We start from the raw sequence: 23,795 nt of genomic DNA, 5'->3' as shown, positions 1-23,795 counted from the left end.
CGAGACTGACGAGCGGGACGCTAACTTCATTGTTGTTTGAAAGAGCCACCCTCTCACCCCATCCCGACATCGCCCACTAGCTTGTTCGCTGATGGGTGCAATAGATACAAGATGACACGAGTTCAAGTCAAAGAGAAGATGAGTAGGCGTAGAGAAGAGTCTACTAACGTGCGAACGTACGTGTCAAGGCTCGAGACACAGCCCTCTATTATGTATCCTGTACTCGCATGAGTAGCCCACTTGAATTACCCAACTTCACGTATTGTCATGGAATTCTAGTTCAGCGTCCCTTATGAAAATCATTAATTGCTTGAAATTCTAGGAAAATAATAATCGATGGATTAGACAAGAGAAATTGGGCGGTGCATGAATACTGTAGGATGGAAATAAAGAAAAGTAAACAAATTTTACCATAAAAAATAATTACCAAATTCTGTTGTTGCTCGAAAAAAAATTTTTCTTATCAATTTACATACCGCCCAGTTGAAGTTCTGCCGAAGCCTGCGCTGTCTCGCCTTCGGATCTTCTCACGATGCATTGATACATCCCTCTATCTTCTCTGACGATGCTGTTCAGTCGTAAAAGCTCGGATTGTCGTCCGCTGCCAGGAAGTTGTCGGCCATCTTTGTACCAGGTGACGAAATGAGGTCCTACTTGTGGATGCGTCCCAACGACGCAACGAAATTCTGCGTTTCCACCAAGATGGACGCTGAGTAGGGTCGGACTGACTTCAACGTGAAGTGGAGCAGTTACGATCAGTCTGTGGGGTTAATTAAAGAGAATTGAGATCAGCCTTTGATTGATATTCCATTAAGATCCTAGCTTTCTGATGTCCAGTATTCTTAATAATTGAATATTCAATCTGCAGACTCCGGTGTACTTGGATTATCGAGTTTTAGTATTTAATCTATAACTTTCTGATTGCCGATCTGAAGTCGTGTAAATTGTCACTAATGTCGCAGTCGCTAGATGGAAATTGACCCTTCACCTTAAACCCGACGAATTTCAAACTTTCCTAATTTCGTGGGTGTAACGTCGATAATTCTATTTGGCCATAACAAACTATAGTAATATTCCATATCGTACCAGGTACCAGATGGAAATACCTAGGTAAAATTTTTCAGATATTTTTGTTCCCTTTATTCTTAATTTAAAAAAATATTCAATCTCACCTTAGTTCAGCACTAGCTTCGCCACCCTGATTTGCAGCAGCACAACGATACACCCCACTGTCTTCAAGGGTGACAGCCTCAATAGCTAAGACCGGTCCAAGAAGTCTTGTCCTAGGTCCAGGTAGCACCAGCATCGGCTCCGCCCCGGTTTGTGCGTACCATCTGAGAAGAGTAAATGAAAGCCACTATATCACAGTAAACTGGAAAACTTTATAGGATCCATATGTGTAGAGTTGAAAAAGTCTGTTTAAGCTTTTTTTTGTGATGCTCAAAACTGTCTGACTGAACTATAAAGTTTGAGTAGGGGTTGATCAAAGGGGTGAAGAGGTGATGGTAGAGTCAGGAGGATACGGAGGGTGTATGAGGATCTTGAGCATGGGGTAAGCGATCGACCCTCAACCGTTTCACCCTGATGCCCTCATCCCTTGTGGATCTGCAGACCACTTGGGGTAGCAATCGAGGCACGTTCCGTTACGGGTGTGCACCCTTCCTTCCTTCCTTTCGGCGTTGACTTACTTAGGCAACTTCAAGCCATCCTGAACTTCGTCATCGTGGCAGAACCGCCCGCACTAATTTAGATCAATAAGTTTGATAATGTTGATGGTACATATAGGTATAGTAGCTATGCGTATAAAGCTAACTTTCTATAAGGACTTTACAGTAGTTTTTCCAAGCCGTCCATTCCCCGAGATCAGGCGACTCGCAAGAAATGAAAATGGAAACCAGATCCTGCGAATGTTTTTGTGTTGGAATAGAATCCAGTAAGAATTTGGCGAACTGTCTTTGAGGATCGAGCGTCTGTCTTAGTTTTTCTGCCATTAAACTTCCACGAACTGGTTCTGTGTGGCCACTGTGTACTTTGCGTTCTTTTATTTTGGGAATGAAAGCCACCATTTTTTTGTTACTCCTTTCGCTCCTGGTTCTTGGTGATATTTTCTTCGGTGTGATTTATGGTGCGAGGAATGCCACGTCGGAAGGGGTCGAGTGGTATTGACAAGAATTATTGAGCGCTGAGGAAACTTTGTGCAAGCGACACTTTCATTTCCGTACTCTTGTTCCTTTACTAGAAATATCCCGAATTGTCGAAGTTTCCAATAATTATCGCTTTTTTGCGATACCAAGTGGGCGTCGACGTCACCAATCCATACGTATGAAACATTCTGGACATACAGTTGAGAATGTCATTCGATCAATGTGAAGTTGTCGTTGATGAAGGTTGAGGGTGGTAAATGTGTCATCGAAGAGCAGCTTCTTGACGAGTTATAAAAACTATAAGGGTTGATATACACACAAACAATAATGAAAAGAAATCAACCTCGAATGTATAAGACTAATGGCCGATGCTAAGGAAAGGCATATGGAAAAACTGAAAATTGAATTACCGATATTCAGGCGGTGGACAGGATTGAGCTACGCAGACCAAGGACGCGGATTCGTCCTGAGCGACGTGTATAGCGCCAGAATGTTCTAATATCACTGGAGCCATGATCCCTCTGTGATCTGCAAACGTCCAAATTTCTGTGCATGGGATTTGTATCACTTTGCGAAAAGTACTATAATTTTTTGTGATATTGTACTTTGCGAAATTTTTCATTTATAGGAAACTATTGGAAATTGGTTATTAACATGACTTTCTATTATCCATAACCTACCTGCTATCCTGACGTTAGCAGCTGAACTAACGACAACTTGTCGTGTAAGACGATGCATCGTCCGACACTTGTACCCCAAGTATTGATCACCAAATTCCAATCTGTGCACCAGGAGTTCACCCGTTGGCAGTAAATGATACTTTCCATCTAGAAAGATAAAGCAAATCAACCGTCAGAGATCAACATACTAATAAAATTAATATTAGTAAAATTATATCCCAAAGTCCAATAAAAAATTTACAAATTTATTGGAGAACAACACAAGAGTCATAGCTACCAAATTTATCTGAACTCTCTAGTATCCACTGTTGTAAAAAATAATTTAGACGAAAGCCACGTTTCACTGGATCGCCCGATTTTGTCTTTTATTACTAGGTCTATATTAAATCCTTAGTCTTACTCGGACCGAGGTTCGGGGGTCACTGAGTTCCTCTCTGTACATACCGAATCAGCGTTCATTCTCTTAACCCATAGATGGCAAATTTAAAATCTAGTATCTCACGCAAAGAACAATTATTCAAATGATTATACCTCAAGGAGATAAATTACAAAATAGACTTTAACCAAAGCTTTAGCGTTTTTCTTTCCAGTAGTTACAAAAAATTTATTGGCGCATCCATCCATTCGGATAACCGCTGACAATAGAGTTTTGGACAAATTCCAAGACACGTTAATCCCTTGTTTAATTTATCGCACAAGGCACATCCAGTTGGCCAGATACACGACAATTGTATAAGAAACCCAGTAAGATCAAGCAGAATAAGATAGCATGTAAATGTAACACATAAAGTGTAACTCTCATTACAACGTTATGCCATGCACCGCGGAATTTCCCTGTCAAACTCCCAAGCTATCCAGGGTGTAGCTACTAGGTTCTCGGTTATGCTGTGGCTTGGTAGATAGGTGTACCTAGGTATCTAGATAGGTAGATAGGTACATATATATATATATATATATATATATATATATATATATATGCACGACTATGTATATTACGTCGGCCTGGATATTAAATTTTAGCGTCGGCCAGCGGCCATATTGTAATACGGTTATATTGCGTTGAACGCGTAACTCTTTGTGCTTGTTCATGTCGCAGCCTGTGCAGGTTATGTTTCTTTCTGGCCAGAGGCTGGCTCGTAAATTTCATTTCCTGCTTGGTAGGGAGAAGCAATATTCATATAGTTATGTAACAACTAATATATCTAAGTGACTTACCACCTTGTAACGATGGATATATGTAGAAAGATGGCTCCTGAAGCCAGGATACCACGCGTACCAAATCCTTCACAAAACGAGGAACGATGCATCGCAGTACCGCTGTGCATCCTCTTGCAGCACCACCAACGACCTCCACTTCGACCTTGTAAGCTTGGGCGACCACTAAAAACAATTAATTGTAATTAGTGAAAATTATCAATAGATATATCTACGATGTTAATTATTGTATTCATGAAATACTATATTGATAGGAGCCAATTGGTTTTCTAAAGATTATGTTCAAAGATTGAGTTTCAATGATAGTCGAGGCGCCATCTGTCTTTGAACTAAACTTCGAAATTGAATCTGTAATAACATTTCAGTCGCTATAGTCTGTCGATGGTAACTTGATTAGGTATTTTTGATCAAGGAACTATTCACATGGTATCTCTACTATCTCTTTGAAATCGATTATAGTATCTAGCCAGATGGGTAACCGAAAATGATTTTTTTAAATTGACAATGCTTTTATCATGAGTCTATGAACGTAACTGCTAATAATGATATCTGGCTCCGAGCAATTCTCTAACGTTGTCACGTGAATACAGTATCAGTTTAGTATTGGATTAAAAGGGATAACTCCATTTGCTCATAGAGCTTTGTGCTTTGTATGAGCGGAGGCTTAAAATTAGTTTCAAAATAGGATTGACAATTATCCTCTATTAGAGTATTGTATTTTGAGACATTGTCCTGTGCTCAAAATACTAAACTATTATTGTACAAGTCTGGAAACTGGATGAGGATGATTTTCATAGAGCACGAATCCCTCTATCAAGTATGCCAAAGAAAAATAGCATAGAACAAAGTTTTTATCGTTCTTTCATATCTGCAGTACCCAGAGTACTTTTTTTGTCAAAACTTGATCAGTTGCCTTCAGCATATCTATATGCAAGATCACGTCGACCCATTGTGAGAGAAACTCGCTATTTTGTACTTGGCTGACAAAGATGTTCTTCAGCTTTTGTGGTGATTCTTGTTGGCTTATTTTGAACAAAATAAAAAATACCATGTCCAGTCGGTAATGCAGTTGGTCCAGATTTTCATTTTTACACTCATCTCTGTTGCTCTGTTCCCAGGTAGGAAGATCCCTGGAAATGCAGTTTTGGCCGCAACCCGTCATCCGTTCTCGTTCAACACGAACGATTATTATTATTATATTTGGACGTCTGCCAGAGCGTAATGCCTTAAAGGCGCAGCTCTTCTTTCTCTCTGTCTTTCTCTTTCATGCTCGTGCCCTCTCAACCACACCCCTCTTCTCTTCGCAACCTCTTTTTCTTCTCATCCCTCTGGAGCTCTTCGATTAATGAGAAAGGAGTTCCATTAGGAGTTCGTCGGAGGAAATGGAGAACCGGCGATCGATGCTCGCGACGAAGAACAGAAAAAATTGTCGCAGCCCGTTTGCAGCTATATTTTCGCCAACTTATAATTTCGCGAGCTCCTGTAAAATGTCGCCTCGCTGATTAGCGTGCTCATACTTTATAATTTTGCCAACTTTCCAGTATCACCTGATATGCTGAAATAACCTACACGTGCATCAAACGAGTCGCAAAGTTTTAATTAATGGCTCATCCAATTGGTTTTTCCACTGGCAATAAATTCCTCAGAAAAAAAATAATAACAGAATCGTTCATTTAGATTGAATATTTAACGAGACAATTATAAATTTCTTGAAGGACTCACTTTTTGGTCCTGACTCTTTTCTTTGTCTAGGACAATACTCACCAGCCCTGACTTGTACATCTCGGCTTAGTACTCTGCCCACAGAATTACTGGCTACACATCTGTACGCGGCACTGTGAACATCCTGCCTGAAGGCCGCCGCCGGAAACGGAAGTAGAACCAGGGTACCATTCCTGAGGACCCTCCGTACGCCGGGGACATCCCCCACCGGAATTCCATCTGCAGTCGACCAGTCGATGTTGGGTGGTGGACTTCCGGTTGCGGCGCAGTCTAACCAAGCGCCGCTTGAATTTGAAAATTCGATTTTTGCTGATGGTTCTATGAGAAAACTTGGACCCCGCAGGTGCGCGTCGAATCCGTGATTACCAGCTGATCTCACAACCGCTGCTGCACCTGTAATACAAAAATTGAGCTGTAATTCATCATACTGTATCAATAAATATACATTCACATTATTTTACCAAGCTTCCCTAATATTTTTCAACTCAACTAGTACTTTCACTTAGTTCAACCTTATCTCTTATATGACGTACCGGTGGTGTATACTACCAGCCACCACATAGTACACGGAACCAGACGCTTACCCAACTTATACGCTATCCAACATGTAACTTCAACTATACTATAGAAGAATATATCCTTCACGGCAAACTTTATTAAGCTTCCCGTAGTTCTGAAAGCAGGCAGATTGCAACACGTATATATCTATAGCTAGAAGATACAAGTTGTTTGAGTGATTGCTGCTTGTTCAGCACTGACGAGTACGAAATGGAGTACAAAATAGCATTGGTACCTGAATAATTTTTAGACATACTTAACCTATATTTGATAAAGATTGATATATACATATATGATTGACAGATTCATATCAAATTTGTATGGGATATATAATATTCATCCTATAAACATCCCTGGACACTGTATTACTACAGCGTCTCTTCCTTAACGTTATTTCATCAATGCCAGTTTCCCTCACGAGTATCGTGCGACGGTAATGGTTGCAGCGTCGAGACGCTTAACAAAGCGTATAAAGTCATCAATGGCACGCTTTGACTCTCCCCTAGGCACAGTAACCAGCACGACAGACTAGACGGACTGAAATGTTTATAGGTTAAATGACAGTTATAACGGGTGCCCGGCGCCCCTCGAAATAATTACTTTTAATCTACTGCAGGGAGCGCTGGAGGGCGAAGAATTTACGAAAAATTAGGAGTTTCGATCGGGAATCCAACCAGATACACTAAAAGCTGCCAGCGAAGACAAAGCACTAACCATTGTGCCACCAAACCTGCTGTTTGATCTGGTAAGTCCTATTTATTTGTCTTTCGGTAATTCCTAGGACCACCTTCCAGCCTTGTATTGCCACGTTACACAGTATATATAATAGCAATCACGTGGGCGAGCACGTCCCAAGTAGCTTGAACGGACAAGCAAAGAAATGTTAATCCGACGTAGACGTCGGTAACGTCGATTCCGTCGGTATCGTTTGCAGAGCACTTATTCACACAGTGAAGCAACCAGTTCGCCCATCCCTATTTGCTACTGAATTCTGTATATTTCTCTCAGAGAACTCTATCAATGCCCGAGCTACAGCCACCCCAATTCACCCTCCGAATCAAACCAAGCTCTGCTGGAAATCTCAGGTTGCCTTCTATATCCTTGGAAAGAGAGAGAGAGAGAGAGAAAAAATCTTGTAGCGAAATAACGTAGGATGCGAAAGATGCTCTGTCTATACAAATCCGAAATACATTTCGATGTAGATGAGGCGGTTCACCCGATTCGCTTTTTCAATTTCACTTTGCTTTCTCTTTTGTTTGCTATTACTTTATACAAATGGCAGGCTGAATTGTATACAGTGTATAGAATACTTTTTATATATGGATATATGTCTTTTGTGTGTATATATATATATATATATTTAAGTTAACCTCAATATAGGAAAAATATTCTTTTACCAACTTTCAGAATATTTCGTCAGCTAATGGCGGATCCAATTTCATTCTCTTTGATCATCACTGGAAAGACACGTTGGGATACATGGCTGCCTTCCAATTGTCACAGGGAACTAGACAATGCTTTCATGTTACTATTCAGATCGGATTAACTCCCGTATAACATCCGCTTGTGCTGCTTAGCGCATCGTTATTAATTACAGTCTATATACCTATAGCGACTACTTGTATAACGGATAGACGATTCGAATCGACAGATCGATGTTTCTGGTATATTAGAGGTCTGGCTATTATCCACGTTATTGTATGGTTAATCAACGTGAAGAACGACGCATGAACGAAACCAATGATTATATGTATCTATTTATTATATCAGATATATCCAGGTATTATTAATTTCCAGAAGAAAATTCATACAGTCGATTCATCGAACCGTGATACTTTTAAGTAAAAAACTTAATAATGGGAAGCGAAAAAAGTGGATGTAAATTTTGATAATCACTTGGTCCATCAGGCTACACATGTAACGATGACGGTTAATATAATTTCTGATGATGATTTGAATTAATAGCCGAGGCCGAGTAATTATTATAATTGGATACTACGAGACCGTGACGTAGCGATTTATTACGTTTATAACTGACGAATGGATATTAAATTGATTATCAGTTGGATAATAGATTTTTATCACTTTTAATTGTTCACAGTGAAATTTATAGGGAAGAAAAGTATTTTTTTAATTTCAAAAGTTACGAAATACTTACTAATGCGTTCTAATGATTATTTATAACCACTCCAGAGGAGTTCTTATATCCAATGGAAAATTTGTTATATCCCATAAACGTCGAAAATTAAATTTGCACGAGTTCCCTTTTCCCGCGTTTTCCTTCTCACGAATGTGAAAATCCATCTCGTTACATTACCCGTCCCGGTACTCTATACGGGAAACACAGAAAAAATATTCCAAAAATAATATTCTACGGAACACGGGCACTTCTCGAGTTGGGAGTTCTTGGGAGTTGGGCGAAAGGGTTCATTTTTTGACAAGATTATTACTATGAAAAATACAAAAATTGGTATCAGGGTAGCAAGTGGTATTTTATTCGTCTTATCAAAAATGGCGCACCTTGAGGGCTTACGTAATCGCGGGCCTTCTGAATATGGCACTTCATTCTGAAATATTCACTGTGTGGATGACTCGAAGTAAGGGTTGGAACGTCTCGGTGGAGTTTAAAGTTTAAGAAGAACCAGCCGACAAAGACACGTCCGGGGCGGGGTGGTGGGGTGCAAGCTTAAGGAGATGTAGGACTCGCTTGGTCGATACCCCTTTTGTCGCCATCTTAGGCTGTACCCGGTCGTGGAACAATGCCCCCCCCCCCTTTCATCCCTTTTAGTACCAAGTTCTCGTAATATATATATATATATATGTATATACACGAGACTAAAATTTTCAACCTCTCCCTTGACTATCCTTGGAATCCTTTAGGCCTGCTTACAACCCCGTACTACTACTGTACCATCGCACATTGGAATTCTACCCCTGTTATCCTTCGACTAGCTGCAGTATACATTAAGCGACCCCTTATACACGGTGATTTTACTAACACTCACTATAGAGGGCTATTCAATTAATCTAGGGGGATGCTTGTTGGCAAATCGAGCATCATTTGGCTTTAGTGATTGTGGTATTTTGCGTGACCGATTCTGGTAATTGGCCCTCGTTTAGTTCTGGGATTTCTGACTCCATCTTCCTTGCCATTAGCGACAACGTTATCAGGGGGTTGGCACGTTATGATTACAAATTTTTTAAAATTTTAATTGATGCCTCGCGATTCTTTCGTACGAAGGTTACGTATTGTTATTGGCAATTTGAAAATTGTGGTATGAAAAAAACGCAAAAATTTCGCAGTCTCGCATTTACAAATGTCAGCCTCTGTCAAACGTAGTCACGGTGCTTTGCGTTGCATTGCGTTAAAATTATACGATGTTGAAACGAGCATCAGTCAATTAGAGAAAATGGGATCGGGGATGAAAGATACATGGAGAACAAAAGTAATAGGTCATAGGTTCGCAAAATTTTTTTTTTTTCATATAAAAATAACAAAAATAAGCTCAAAAACATTTTGAATTCCCAATAAAATTTTCTTTTGATCCAACTTCAAAAATGACTCGATTTTTTTTTAATGCATCATCAAGAAGAAAATGAGAAGTAATTAGCACCAATATCCGATTCCAATATGGATTTCCAATATGGGAAAAAAAAACGTAAATAAAAATTTAAAGCAATTCCGTACCTGGCTTTGCAGTTGAAAACAAAAATTGTCTCATCTCAAAGATTTACCACGACGTAAAAGAAAATACGACGTTGACGAAAGTGTCTCCGAGGAGACGGCAACGTTGGTCGTCGTGAAACAATTGTCGCTCAGGGCTCAGAGAACACGAAGTCATACCCCTAAACAGTTTTCCATAAGACGAGACGCATCCTTCCAGGAGCGTAGCCATCAAATTAAAAAAGTTGTTTAGTCAGGACCGTAGTAGAAAAAGCCAGTGGAGAGTCAGGCTGAGGGGGATGACTACAGTATAGATACAACAAACAGTGGGTACCAAGCAAACCTACCTAGTTAACCAGGAAGGAAGGAAGGAAGCAGGTAGGTAGTCTACCATCCTAACTGAACCTAACCTAACCCAACCAGCAAGAAGACGGAAAGCGCCTTTTTGTCTCGAAAGTTGGCTGGCTTTTAGAGCGTTTTAAAATGTCGACTGGCGTCGGGTCAGGTCGCGTCATAGGGGTGGGGTCACGCCTCGAAGCACTTTGCATGTAGCATGACACGCGGACTCGTTTTCAAAAGCCCCTTGGAGAACGAAGAAGGGGGGGGGGGTAGTGAAGACTTCCTGAAATTTTTTTGGGTACTCAACTTTTTGGAGATATTAAAAAAAAAGTATCTATGAATTTTATTTTTTTTCCCCCATGATACGTTTATCCTTTGCAAGCCCTCATTGACGGGACTGTACTCGTACTAGTCTATTGGAACGTGAATGCAACTGCGACGGGGTCACGTGTGTGCGCGTCTGTATCCAGGAACAATGGGTGCAATCAGTGCGACGCGATACTCTCGGCACCCTTCGATGTCAATCAAATGACCGGCGTGTGCGCCACTACCCCATTGGCCTCGATTGCCTTTTGTCGTCCCTGGACGAACGTGGCGCGTGCTACGGCCTAAAGGGTAATTCACATTGAACGGTAGTAGCCGGTACTACAACGTAGTCCAATAGATAGTTCGAATATACATATTAAGGGTTACTGTTATAATATTGGGATTTTGTGAAAGAATTTTTCAAAATTCATCATTGCTGTAGATAATTATTGAGTAGGTATTATTTATAAATGACATGAAACTAGGATCGTCACTACAAAAGATTTTCATTAACGATATACCGAGTGATAAAAATATAAGCGTACCGTGAAAAGGTAAAAATTGCCAAGGGCGTAGGAACAATTGCAAGAATTCCTAGTGGCCCAAAAAAACGGTACTTGAAAAAGCTCTGACAGATTCTCATGAAAAGCTTCGGTCCTCTTATAACGAGCCAGATTACCAGACGGAACGACCCAATTCCAAGCTGGTACCTATAGTGCCTAGTCCATCCGGAAAGCAAACCAAGCCCGGTTGGTCAGTCAGTTGATGGATACCTGGGTTTTTGGTTATCCAAGGTATACGCCTATGCGAAATAACAGAAGCCAAAAGTGACGTGAATATCGGTCACCTACGCCAATGTCAAAAAAATTCATCACTGCATAAACGAGTTTTAATACTTCATCATCATCATCATCATCATCATCATCATCATCATCATCATCATCCTGAATCACAAACAGAAAGACTTCCCCTTGCTGCCTAGAGAGTACCTGGGAATAAAAAAAAAGAAATCCAAGGACATTTAATATCCCATTACCTCACTGATATCATCTTGTATCTCGTTAATGTGAAACACGCTACAGTAAAGTTTACGGTTGGCAGCCCGTGTCGCGTTCTGAGAGTAATACGCAGAGGAAGCACCTACGAGGATGAGGAGAATGAGATCTAGGTAAAAGGAAGGCCTGGCGGAGGTAGAGAGGACACCGATGATTTCCCAGGAGACCAGGTCGCCTCTTCCTCCGTATCTTACAGTGCCTTCCTCCTCTTCTTCATCTGCCATACTCCTATATATATATATATACATGTATACTATACACCTGGTTAGGCTCTTGGATCTTCGTCCTTATCCTGATCTTCGTCCTCCATCTAAACACAGACTTTCTCTCTCTCTCCCTCTCGTATACTCCACCTTCGCATCTCCCGTGACTGAACCTACGCCACCTCGTTCTCTGTACTTCTACGAGCAGTATATCGTCTCTTGTAACACCGTCGTTAGTTTATCCCAACATGATCTTCCATTAGCTTCCAGGAACTTCCTATCCAGGATAGACGTTCCTCGATTCTTCCTGAATATGGCATCAAGAGATACGTAACAGTCAACTGTCAATGCATTGGAGGAATGAAGTGTTCCGAAATAGATGAAAAAAAGTATATAAACTTTTGAGGTTATAAAAACATATCTTAACTTTCGCTAATGAGATTTTTACAGTTTACGATGAATTGAATTATTATAATTTTATTTATAAAATTTAATTCCCAAACGAATCGACTGGAACGATGATTAAATACTTTTGCGAGTATCAAGAGTAGCAAAAAGTTTTTAAATTCTTATTGGAATTTTATGACGGACTCATTCGTCTTCTTATCGCATGACTGATAACGATAAAATAAATGTCCGTTTCTCCACGTCGTATAAAGGATTACCAGAAACCTGGCAAGTTACCCCGTAAAGGGGAACGACTGCGAGGGAGTAACAAACTATATTCTCTTCAGTTGACTAGAAAATGGCAGAGTCACTTAAGATAAATTCGTCACTAGGTTGGAGTCCTTCATTTTGAAGATGGGGTTAGGTTGTCCCCTACGATCTTTCCGACTCACCCCATGTACCTGCCCGTCATCCCTTATCCTTATCTCGAACCGCCATACACACCCAACCATTGCCAACCGACCTTACCTTACCTTCAGACCATCCAAGGGAAAAGGTAATCGAAGAACTTGCTCGAATTCAAGGTATAGGGTTGAAGGTAGAAATTTACGAACCCAAGTAAGGCTTCCTATAGAGTTTCACAGTGCGTCCCATTTATCGCAAGGGATCGTCACTTTCCCCGACGCAAATTACAACCGTAACCTAACAGCTTAATGCAATTAGATTTAATTGCCGTACCGGAAATTCATCGTGTCTCCAGACTAATACCCTGCAATTATTATCGTTGAATGTGAATCGAGCTATAAAATATTTTTCATTCCCTAAATAGTATAAAAAAATTATTTTTCTATTTTACAATTATAATCCATCTACCGATATTCAAAATCATAGTCTTACATCCGGTTCACTCTTTTCAATGCAGACGCATTTGACTTCCGGCTGCGCAATCGCTTTGTACCGATAAGAGTACCCAAGCAGAATATCCGGTCAGACTTGCCTCAGGCTAAATCGAAATGTGATTCGAATTCCCTATACTCCATATTGATAGTAATGTACATAGAACGATACACGCGCAGGGGAGTGTGTGGTTACATGCGATATAGGTGATAACTACATTGACTTGTAATAAGATGGAACCACCTGCATCTCGCAGATAAGGTTGAATCACCCTATAACCCAACTGGTAACGAGGTCGATCGACTGTGCTGCCATCTATACGAAATTACGTATTTCGCCCTATTAGACATAGCATAACCTCGATTTGACAGAGTTCAATTAAGAAAAAGTAGCCAGTAAAAATACAATTCTCCCTCCCTCGAAATACATTAAATAAATGTACGTGCTTCCGAATAAAAATAAACGTTTCCTTTATCCGTACAAATTTACGAAATTCTCCGCAACCGGCAATCTTAATTTATACTTTCGTCCGTACAATGAAATAGCCAAGGTTGTTCCAGGATATCCTGAAGATTCTCCTATTGTCAATACTCCACTATCCAGATCTATTTGCAATCGTAGAATTCAACTTCTGATATCCCACGAAATGCCATGCAAATTGGTATTCCTGTATCGAAATATAAATTCATCGAGTGAAATTGGTAACCATGACAATTGTAAGTTACTTTAAATTACTTCGTGCATCTCGTTAAACCGATAACTGGTTAACGATGGTATTTTCTAGAAAATATAACGAATCTTCATAATTGTGCGATACTGTAACGTGAACAAGGATGACAGGAGGGTAAGAGGGGCTTCGGGGTAAGAGAAAATAATATGCAAATCGATCTCTTCAATCAAAGTAGAAAACTTTGTGAATATCTTCCACGGTATTCGTTCGCAGACGCAATCTAAATTCTAAAACGACGGATAGCTTACACAGCCACGTTATAACCCACTTTAACCCCTAAAACTTCAAACCTGAAACTCCTACCTCCGTAAGCTCGCTCACTCGTCGCTACACTAGTTCCATCAACACTTTGTCCTACGTCCTTGTACGGACGGAAGGATCTGTGGACTTTCAACGATGTTAATGAAAGCTCTGAGCTCGCAGGTTATACGAGCGTTATCTACCGGTACTGTAACTCTTGCGAGGGAACGTGAGCGAAGATGAGGTTAGGGAATTGAGATAAAATCAAAGAGCCAGAAAACTGAGAAAAGTGGTTGTAAAAAAAAGAAGATACGAGTAAGAGGGATGAAACTTGAATATTATCATTAAGAATCATTTGTGGTATTCATATTTCATGAATGTATTAAGTGGTATTAGTATTGTCTGGTAGAGAGTAATATCTCGTTTGTGTAATTAATTTTTTTTTATTCTCTTAACGACGAAGCACTTTCAGTGAACCCCGACGATTGCACGGGGACGAGGAACTTGTCTAGGGGCTCGTTAAATTTTTTTTGTTGTTCTTCACGAACGTTCTGATGCTGCTTTGATTGAAATGAGGATTTCCATAAAGCGTGAAAAGCGCAAAGATATCTCTTTGTTCTTGACGTTCCTTCGAATAAGAATTTCGATACTTGCTTGATGATACTTGAAAATCGTGTGGTTAATCCTGGAGAATTTATTTCGAGCATCGCTGGATATGCGTATTGTTTTGTTATGTATGCACAATCGAGATATGTATATACACTGTCTAGTTGATTCTTATGTATATCTTTGTTGATCTTTTTTTGTGTGTCAAATATCTCATTAGACTCGTTTTTTAACTGAGTTTTGTTGAATGGGACTTTAAGTGCATTTGATATGCATATTTCATGTGACTGGATATAACAGAGAGGTCAACAACTGCAGTTTACAGTGTTATTATTTAAATATATCTCTTCACAAGTAAATTGGCCATTTTATTAGTTGAAGAGGGTCTTATAGAATACATCTTATATTATAATTAAAATATAAAGGTCTACACTTGCTGCAAGGTTTTCGAATCCACTAGTTCAGCGATAGCCTTTATGCGAACAAATAATAATATGAAAATTACGAATGGAAATGCAAGATACACAACTTGAATGCTATGAATTTTTAAAAGGACTGACGCACCAAAGTAATTTCAGTTTAACAATCACTGCGTCGTAGACGCTACTGCTCTCCAGCAAAATCTCTTTGACTCTTTCCTTTCCAAGCAAAAACTCCTCTCATTCTCCAGCTTCTTTCATCCTGCCCCTTATCACCATCCGTATGCCTTTCTTCGCCATTGCACCAGGGCGACGTACGGATAGACTGGTACAATCAGTCCCGAAAGTTGCCCCATAAAATTTCGATGGATATCTTCATGCCCCAGGGGTCAGAACGTGTCAGAGGTGACGAAGGAAATTTCTAAGCTTTCTACCATAATTACGTAGAATCTTGCTAAGGGTCGAAGGTTGACACGTTGCAGAAAAAATGAAGAATAGAAGAATAGGCGATGAAAAGTCGTCTGAGGTAAAGTGTGACTAAAAAAAAAAAGGTAAAAAATTAATCTCGGATCGATTTTCCCCCATAATAAGAGATATTCAATAGGGTTCAAAGTGTCGGATCCTTCCTTATATTCTGCAAGAGTCTGAAAGTCGACGGCAAAGTGTACGGAGGTTCGAGAATGCAAAGTGTAAAAATTGCAAAGGGTACATATAGATATATATGTATATGATCTATAATACAGAAGGTAGGTACATACACAGTTTTCTCGTAGAATAGAAGGAAAGCTGGAAAACTAGTGTTGGATACCTGGAAAGCAGCTCGTACGACGGTGGCGGAACGTTTCGCTCGGATGCAAAAAGGATCCAACGTAGTCTGAACTCACGAGGGAAATGTTTTGCAGTATTGAGCGCAGCACTGGTGGCACACAGGACAGCCCAGTCTAGTAGTAGGTAACGTCCACGAGCATCAGTCAGTGTGTTGGTGGATGGTCGTGGCCATTCTACCGCTTTTCACCAAATTCTGCTTCCCGCTTTTCCTGGCTTCGCCAACAGCGCCCTCCTCGTCCCAGTCCATGCCGTCCATTGGCGAGCACCTCCAATTGCCCAACCGAAAAACTAAACTGGCTTTGCTAATTTTTTTTTGTCCCAGCTCATTCCTTTTCAGACGACGAAATGCTCACGAGTATTACTCGAAGGACTGGATGCCATTATAAATATTTAGCAGGAACTAATATCAACGCCATTTTCCCTGGAGCACTTCGTTACTGTAAGAAACGTAAACAATATTTTGTTTAACATAAAATAATTGATAATTTCGATAAAAGATAAAATTATATTTCAAATCGTACCGAACCGGGATGTATTATATATTTATGTGTATAAAAAATATTTTCATCTCTATTTACCTGGTAACGATTCACGAAATTCATATGAATTTCATATCCGATTTCGTATTTCAATTACTAGAGTATTTCGGTGAAGATATAACAACGTGATAAGCGAATTTGATGCCAACCGAAAATTACAATACGTAATAGTGTATTTCATTATTAAAAAAAAAAACTTCATCTATGATCTACACCATTCACTTAGATATAAGTATAACAGATATCATTCCGTCCATAAATCCTCAATATTTCATTGAAAGGAGACAATCCATCGGAAAGTGAAAACCTATCGATTCAAAGGACCTCTTGAATTTAAAGAAGGTTATCCGAACAAGGTTACCAATGGCGGATTCCCTAGAGAGAAATGCGAGAACCACCAGAGGGTGTAATAGCATATAAGCCATACATAGAGTCCAGTTACTCAGTCACCTATGTAGAGAACCATATACAGATAAATATATATGTCGATAGGATAGAAAGAACATAGAAAAAAATGATTCCGAAGATAGAGTTTGAGAGGAACAAATGGTGGATATAGAGGAAATATATAGAAATAGAAAAAAAAATGTATGCGAGCAATCGTCCGTTTGTCTGGACGTCCCGGCCGAGAAATGCGAGACTGCGATAGGTGGGTACGTATATTTTTGCGTGGTCCAGGTTATTGCACTGCACAGCATCCATTGAGATGTATATATATAGGTAGGTGTATACCTAGTATAGATATAGGTGGGCTGTGCGCGTACACGACCATTAGAGTACAACAGTGGACCGCTGTACGCTTTTATATATATGTATATATATGAAACGAAGTATATCGTATCTTTATTGCTGAGAGAACGTAGCTGGCGCGACCGTCTATGTAATATAGTGGAATATAATTGCCGCCATTATCGTTCTTGCTATTGCCAGTATTATTATATTGCAGATGATATCCAATCTGTAGCGTTCGGTACGGACTAGTTATTATATTTGTGAGAAATAAATAATAATAATAGAGTTCAAGAAAACGATATAGTATCGTTCCGTTTCTTTATCCTAACGCTTAAATAAATTGGCAAATGGCTAATATCGAGGTCGAACAGAGAAACCCTAACGTGTCGCAAGCGAGTTACGTAAAGGATCGTCCCTTCGATCGGATCCCATTAGTGAGCGATTCGACGAAACGAGAAAGCAACGACGTAGACGTTGGATCCGGATAAAACGCTCAGGAAAAACACGAGTCGTAAAAGCTAGTCGACCGAACGAAACTCTGCACGTTTTCCTTGGGAGTTTCGTGAAGCTTACCGAAGGAAGAAAGAAAATGTAAAGAGAGGAAAAGAGCGAGAGAGAGAGACTGAAGATCTTCCGCCGAATATCGCTATCGTAGCTTGAGGTTATTGTATTGTATTCTCTGATTACGTCACTCCTTTGTGATAATACCCACGCGAGTTTTTTTTTCACGAAAGGAAATTGAAGACACTGACGACATCCCATTCGGTATTTTCTTTCACTCCACTTGTCCTTTACTCCGCTTCAATTTCACCATTATCTTTTTCTTCACAGTCGTTTACCCTCTCCTGTTATCAGCACAACTTTCGTATCATTTGTCAATTCTGTTTGATGTCTCGCACGGATAAAACTTTAGTGTCTTACGTAGTGAAGAAGTTTGACGGTTGGAGTCGCTAGTTTAAAGGCGCGTTCACATCGCTCTTCTCTACCTGTTGGCTGGTTCGTAAGTCAGAGGGTGACACGTCTCGCTCGTCCGCGAGGAAAACGCGAAATCCTGCTCGGAATCTTGATACGATTGAATTAAATTAGGTGATACGTGCGCACGTGCTAGAGGATGGGTTTACTAGATCAGGTGATGCGGGAGAATTTCACTGAGAATGTTCGATAGGAAAAGGAATCTTCTCCGGTGTATACTGTGTACAGTGGTGAAGCATACTGGATTTATTTGTGATATGAAATACTCGTATAGGTTACCTTAAACTAATATCTACTGTGGATTCGATACAGTGCTTCTTTATTTGTCCAATAAAAACTCATAATACATACTTAACTAGGTCCTCTTGCACTGTAAGGATATCGAGGTACAATTGGCGGTGTGTAGAGAAGTGATGTGACAGATGCCGTGAATATTTTGAGGTTACCTCGTAAACGAACACTATATCTACACTGGAATTCGAAGATTGTGTTTCACCGGGAGTAAGAATTATTATCTTCGGTGCTTGGAACATGGCTGTGTACCCAGGTATGTACCGTAAATACGTCTCCAACGGGTAGCGGTTCCTCGTTAACGGGAGGTCGTCGCCGGCGCATACTTTTAACGAGGAACGTTGGGGTCTGCGTTGTTGGCGTTCTGGCCGCTGCTGGTGAGAAGAGTATGAGTGCCGGAGAGCGAACAGGATAGTAGGTAATCCAAAATATATTACCAAGGCTTTGTACCTTTGTAGCATCCCAACCCTCAGCCCAGGGGCGTCTACCCCATCCCCACACTCGACGTCAGAGTTATTACCACGCTGGCTGAGAACCGCAAGCCCCGTGCGCGCAGATAACGCGGCCGCCCTGGCAAAATGAATTCGAATCGTTCGCTTAAAAATATTCCCAGGCTAAGTCTCCTCGCCCTCTACTACATACGTCACTTTCGATTTACGGTTGCTTCGGGAACTGGCGAGCCTGGCGAGCGAACTATAGGAATTGACTAGATTATTCTAGTAAAAACTTTTGGCAGCAGCCCTTAGGAAAATTTGACGTTACAGATTGATGATATGTATTTGTAAAAATTATATTTTTATAGTTTTTTTTTATTATTGATCTTTGATGCGTTTGGTATCATCATATATCTGAAGATGTGGTTATAAATGGATTTAAAGTGCGAAACCATGAAATCCGTTCAGCTCACCAACCCTTCTCAAGAATCGCCCCAATCCAGAGGAAAGTGGATTGGAATTCCCATGAGTCTCTCTTACAGACTTAGAGGGGATGTTTCTCTTTAGGTACGTGAAACTGCCACTTAATGGCTGAGATATCTTAGTCCCTTCAATGAAATCTGCTACCACCCTGTTAGAAGGGAGGTTAAAGGCAGAGCCAGTTCTTATCGTAGTATCTGCTAGAAATGACCTTTTAACTGAAAATCGTTATCCGCCACCATCATGAAAACCGCAGCTATTCGGTCAGGAACAATTAAAATCTATATTTCTCTAAAATCTATCATTGACCCTGGCACACCTGCAGGCAGGCAACGTGCTATAAAAGTGATTTGATAAAAATAGAATTTCTTTATAATTAAATTACTAAAATAATACTCGGTGTAGAATACTTAAATGCTAGATGTTTAATAGTACAGAAATAAGCATATGTATCATTTATTGGAAATCTTAATAAAATCATATTAAAGTCAGAAAGGCGACTACACGCAGCCGCAATTTTCTGAAAGAGTCACTTTCAACAGGTGTATCCTTAATATCGTTCAGTCTTGCCAACCACTTGGAGAAGGAAAAAGTAAAAAAAATTCCCGTCAGATTTTCTTATCAAACGGACCAGAGCTTCGCATTCGTGATATTTAATCTACGTCTCACGAGCTTAAAAAGCACTTCGTTCACGTAAGAGTATATTTTCTCAGGTATATTTTGAGTTCACATCGAGTAACGAAATTTTGCGAACACCTAAATGTAAACTTGACAAAAATTGGAATATCGAGTATCAAATTTTCGAAGGTATTTAATGCCTTTACATTTGTCAATATAGTAATAAACCTTATATACAATATTTCAATTGAAGAATTCGCTGTTTTACGGGCCATCGTTGTGGTTCACGTTTGTTTTCGATAACGAATCACTAATCGAAATATACGAAACTTTAGCATACGTGCAATCGAAACAAATAATAATGGCCAAATCGTTTGCCCACATTGTTATCAAAATTTCGAAATATCGGCTTCGGCAACCACGTCGAGATTAATTTTGATTTTTAATATACATTCAAAAATTTCGCAAGCTTCGGTAGTTTAAAAAGAACATCCAACTCGCAATAGCCATAGAAGCAGTGACAGTAATAACAATCGACGCCGCGTTCCAAAATATCTGTCGGTTTTAACAAAACAATTTTGTATTTTCCTCCAAAACAATTTTTAAAAAATTAAACCCTTGTTATAAAACGAGCATACGAATTTTCCTATGTTCGCGACAGGTGTTAAATATTTAGAAACACGGAATAAAATATGACCCAACAATCACTCAAACACCAATCAAACAAAGTTTCACGATCAGTCGCAGTCTGGTAAACTGTGGTAAAAATTGATCGAGGCAAAAATTATTATTGAATGAAATATCGTGGATCGTGACCAAGTCAATTTTTTTTTAACAATTTTACCCGGAGACCATGGCCAGCGTGGTAGCCGCCATGTTGGAAATTCTCTAACACCCGTAGTCAGCACCAGCAACCAACATCAAAGAATCTTCCCTTTCCATATCCGTTCAGAGCACAGCATCCTCAACGTAGCTACTGTCGCTCTTGTACCACCTATGGGCTTGACGCACTTCATCGTCGCCAGCGACAAAGACGAGCGAAAACGATTTTCAAAATAATACACCGTGAGTGCTTTTACCCTCAATCGGCGATCGATTCCGTGTCGCTGGAAATATGGCAGTTCCTTGAAAGCTTGCATAGAAGCTTCGAGCGAAGGAGCTATGAAAAAAGTAAAAAAACTGGATAGAATGAAAAGTTCCTTTGAAATTACATCATTAATAACAGTATAACTATACCAGAAGTACAGTCCAACCTAAAATAGTCATTTTACATAGAATTTTTTTTGTCCATTTTATTATTTTTTACTCGTACAATATCTTCACTGGGGAAGCTTTCAGCAATTCCTTTTGTCTCTGTTGGTACCCTACATACTTTTTCTACATCATTTTATAAGTTTGATCTGGATAACGAATCCTGCAAAGAAAATCCTTTTTTCTTGTTACACTAACGAGCCGAAATTTCGAATTTACGACTATTCTCTATTATATTTATATTTATTATTAGTTTTATATTTTGTCCTAAAAAATATTATAGCTACTATGCCTTTTCAATTTAATGCATTTTTTTTTTAAAGACAATATCAAGAATTCTCGGTATTGTCAGTATTTCCGGATCTCTCGAAATTCCTCCAGGTTATATTCTCTTCTAAAGTCAACGCTATACCGTAAGCCGTACCGGAAATCGGGATATTTTACATTTCGCTCTCTGTCGAGCACGGCTGAAGCGGTTCGACCAGAGTGGTATGGAATTACCTACGTACGCTTTGAAAGCCATCCCCATCACATGGACTGCAGTCCGATAGTACGATCTGCCGTAAAGAATTTCTGATATCGAAAAAGGTTTTAGCAAACGAGAGACATATTTATATACGGATGCAAGCCTCTCGCTACAATGTACTTAAATACCTAACAACCCCGTTAACAGTACAAAATCAATATAATCCGACAAAAGAAATATAGCGATAGACAAATATACAAAACTACAAGCAGTGCTAGCAGCAAACGGTATAATTTTTCTTAAAACTCTTACGCAGCTAGAACAAAAAGAAACAATAAATTTCTCCTTTTCTCTTCCGAGAAAACCGGATAACGATTTCTTTTTTATGAAAATCCTCCATGCCCCATCCTGTTTAAAACTCACGAATTGAATTGCTCGATACGTTCGGATTTCCCAGCAGAATGAAATTTCCTTCAAATTCGTGTCTTCGTCTAAACCCCCGATATATATGTATATACACCCTCTTATACACTATATACTCAGAAGTAGGTGTACGAGGTGAGACTTACTATATTTATATATATATATCTTTACTATATATATATACCAGTTTATATATTCCATATATAAATATAAATTCTGATAAATCGAAACAAGTTGAATAATTCCAATGAAAAGAAAGTGGAGCCAGATTGCATTGGTTGATACCTAAAGAGATATGAAGAACCAAGAGTACCACAGCATCCTTCGGACGTTCCCGTGATTCCCGCCGTTCCCGTAATTCCTATCATTCCTGTCTCTCCCGTCACTCCTCACGCCTTCCGCCACTTCCCCTTTTTCCAAGCCGTTTACGAATTCCGATCGTCCCGCCCTCACGTGGAATCCATATATACACATGTAGCGACTACCCCTACGATTTACATACAGCGTCCCTTAGATTCGCGTATACACAAAGGGATGTTCCAGGAATATAAAAAGTCAACAATCTTTCCGAGCGCCACTTGCGTCTTTTATTCAAGCGCGAAATTCCTTTTCTGAGAAACTCCTAATATTTCGATATATTTCTCGAACCATCCCGCGAATACATTCGGAACAAATAGCCCGGCGGGTCCGCGTCGTTTCCTACTGAGAGATGTAAATGCATTGGGAATAAATATTACCTAATACATGCAAACGGTCTATAAGGAAGAATTTTTCTATGAACACGTAGAAATTGGAGGGGTAGATAGTTTTATATTGAAAAAAAATTATTTTAATTAGACTAAGTGATCTGAGCGAGGAGAAATTAATTTCAAATGCTTCTATACGCGTATATAGATATATATGTATATATTCATCTCTCTCTTTTTCTATCTATTTTATTTACTTTCAGCATCCGACGACGTGACGCGGGTTTCGACAGAATTATATCTCGCTAGAATAATCGTCGAAATTCTGCTCAGTCCCTATATACATATATACCCATCACCACACCTACGGAGAAACCTATATATACACGTATAATCTATATAGGTATACACCACCCAGTGTCGCGTTTCCGTTCTACGTGACGCGGCAACGTGACGCACTGAAAATTCAAAAACCCGAAGGTACCTAACCCCGTCAACAAAACTTCCAAAGGGATGAGTTATGTCCCGCGTGGAATCACTCCGCGCTACATATATACATATATATTCCACAATGACGTAGATTCGCCATGGGAATTGATAAAGATCCTCCAGGATACCTATATGAGATAGATAACTATATATATATATAGCAATGAATCGATTGGCATTGTAAGTCCTAGGCACATAAGCATGCATCTATATAGATAACGTAGATATAGGTTATTGAAAAATCCCAAAGACGGAAAAGCAGCAGCCTTAGGGGGTAAAAAGTCGCGAGGCGTTTGATGCCAGGATCTATCCCAGGGGTTGATTTATACTGTCCAGGTACAATTTGTATTATGTCAGTTTTTTCTGAGCTTTCAACCCCCCTTGAGTTATTGCCGGTGGTGGATCGGGTGGGGGGAAGAGG

At 39.7% G+C, this 23,795-nt stretch overlaps 2 protein-coding genes and 1 long non-coding RNA gene across 18 annotated transcripts in view; 1 reads left to right on the top strand and 2 right to left on the bottom strand.

Moving 5' to 3' along the window:
• Nucleotides 1-23,795, bottom strand: part of LOC107272239 (Down syndrome cell adhesion molecule-like protein Dscam2) — a 45,856-nt gene that overhangs the window by 13,605 nt on the left and 8,456 nt on the right. For 10 of the 16 annotated variants that reach the window (XR_003061141.1, XM_025089555.1, XM_025089557.1 and 7 more), the window contains exons 2-7: nucleotides 5,804-6,154; nucleotides 4,040-4,204; nucleotides 2,825-2,971; nucleotides 2,555-2,690; nucleotides 1,173-1,334; nucleotides 477-760 (exon numbers count right to left, since the gene is read on the bottom strand). Coding sequence is in view for 15 of the 16 variants with exons in the window: in XM_025089555.1 (XP_024945323.1) it covers nucleotides 477-760; nucleotides 1,173-1,334; nucleotides 2,555-2,690; nucleotides 2,825-2,971; nucleotides 4,040-4,204; nucleotides 5,804-6,154 (1,245 nt within the window). In the remaining variant the exon portion in view is untranslated. The remainder of the gene's footprint in view (nucleotides 1-476; nucleotides 761-1,172; nucleotides 1,335-2,554; nucleotides 2,691-2,824; nucleotides 2,972-4,039; nucleotides 4,205-5,803; nucleotides 6,155-23,795) is intronic. The other 6 variants (XM_015749187.2, XM_015749194.2, XM_015749195.2 and 3 more) reach the window with 1 other exon arrangement.
• LOC107272246 lies at nucleotides 15,094-18,115 on the bottom strand. The gene is made up of 3 exons (XR_001538868.2): nucleotides 17,977-18,115; nucleotides 15,974-16,430; nucleotides 15,094-15,702 (listed from the first exon to the last, which is right to left on the bottom strand). It is a non-coding gene; the product is annotated as an uncharacterized LOC107272246 (long non-coding RNA).
• LOC107272247 overlaps nucleotides 18,645-23,795 on the top strand; it is a 14,794-nt gene continuing 9,643 nt past the window's right edge. The window contains exon 1 of the transcript XR_003061143.1: nucleotides 18,645-18,783. The gene's annotated coding sequence lies outside the window, so the exon portion shown is untranslated. The remainder of the gene's footprint in view (nucleotides 18,784-23,795) is intronic.

The sequence above is a fragment of the Cephus cinctus genome, unplaced genomic scaffold, assembly GCF_000341935.2.
Source record: "Cephus cinctus unplaced genomic scaffold, Ccin1 Ccin1_scaffold1146, whole genome shotgun sequence".
Lineage (NCBI taxonomy): Eukaryota > Metazoa > Arthropoda > Insecta > Hymenoptera > Cephidae > Cephus > Cephus cinctus.
This window is presented reverse-complemented; position numbering and strand designations above follow the sequence as displayed.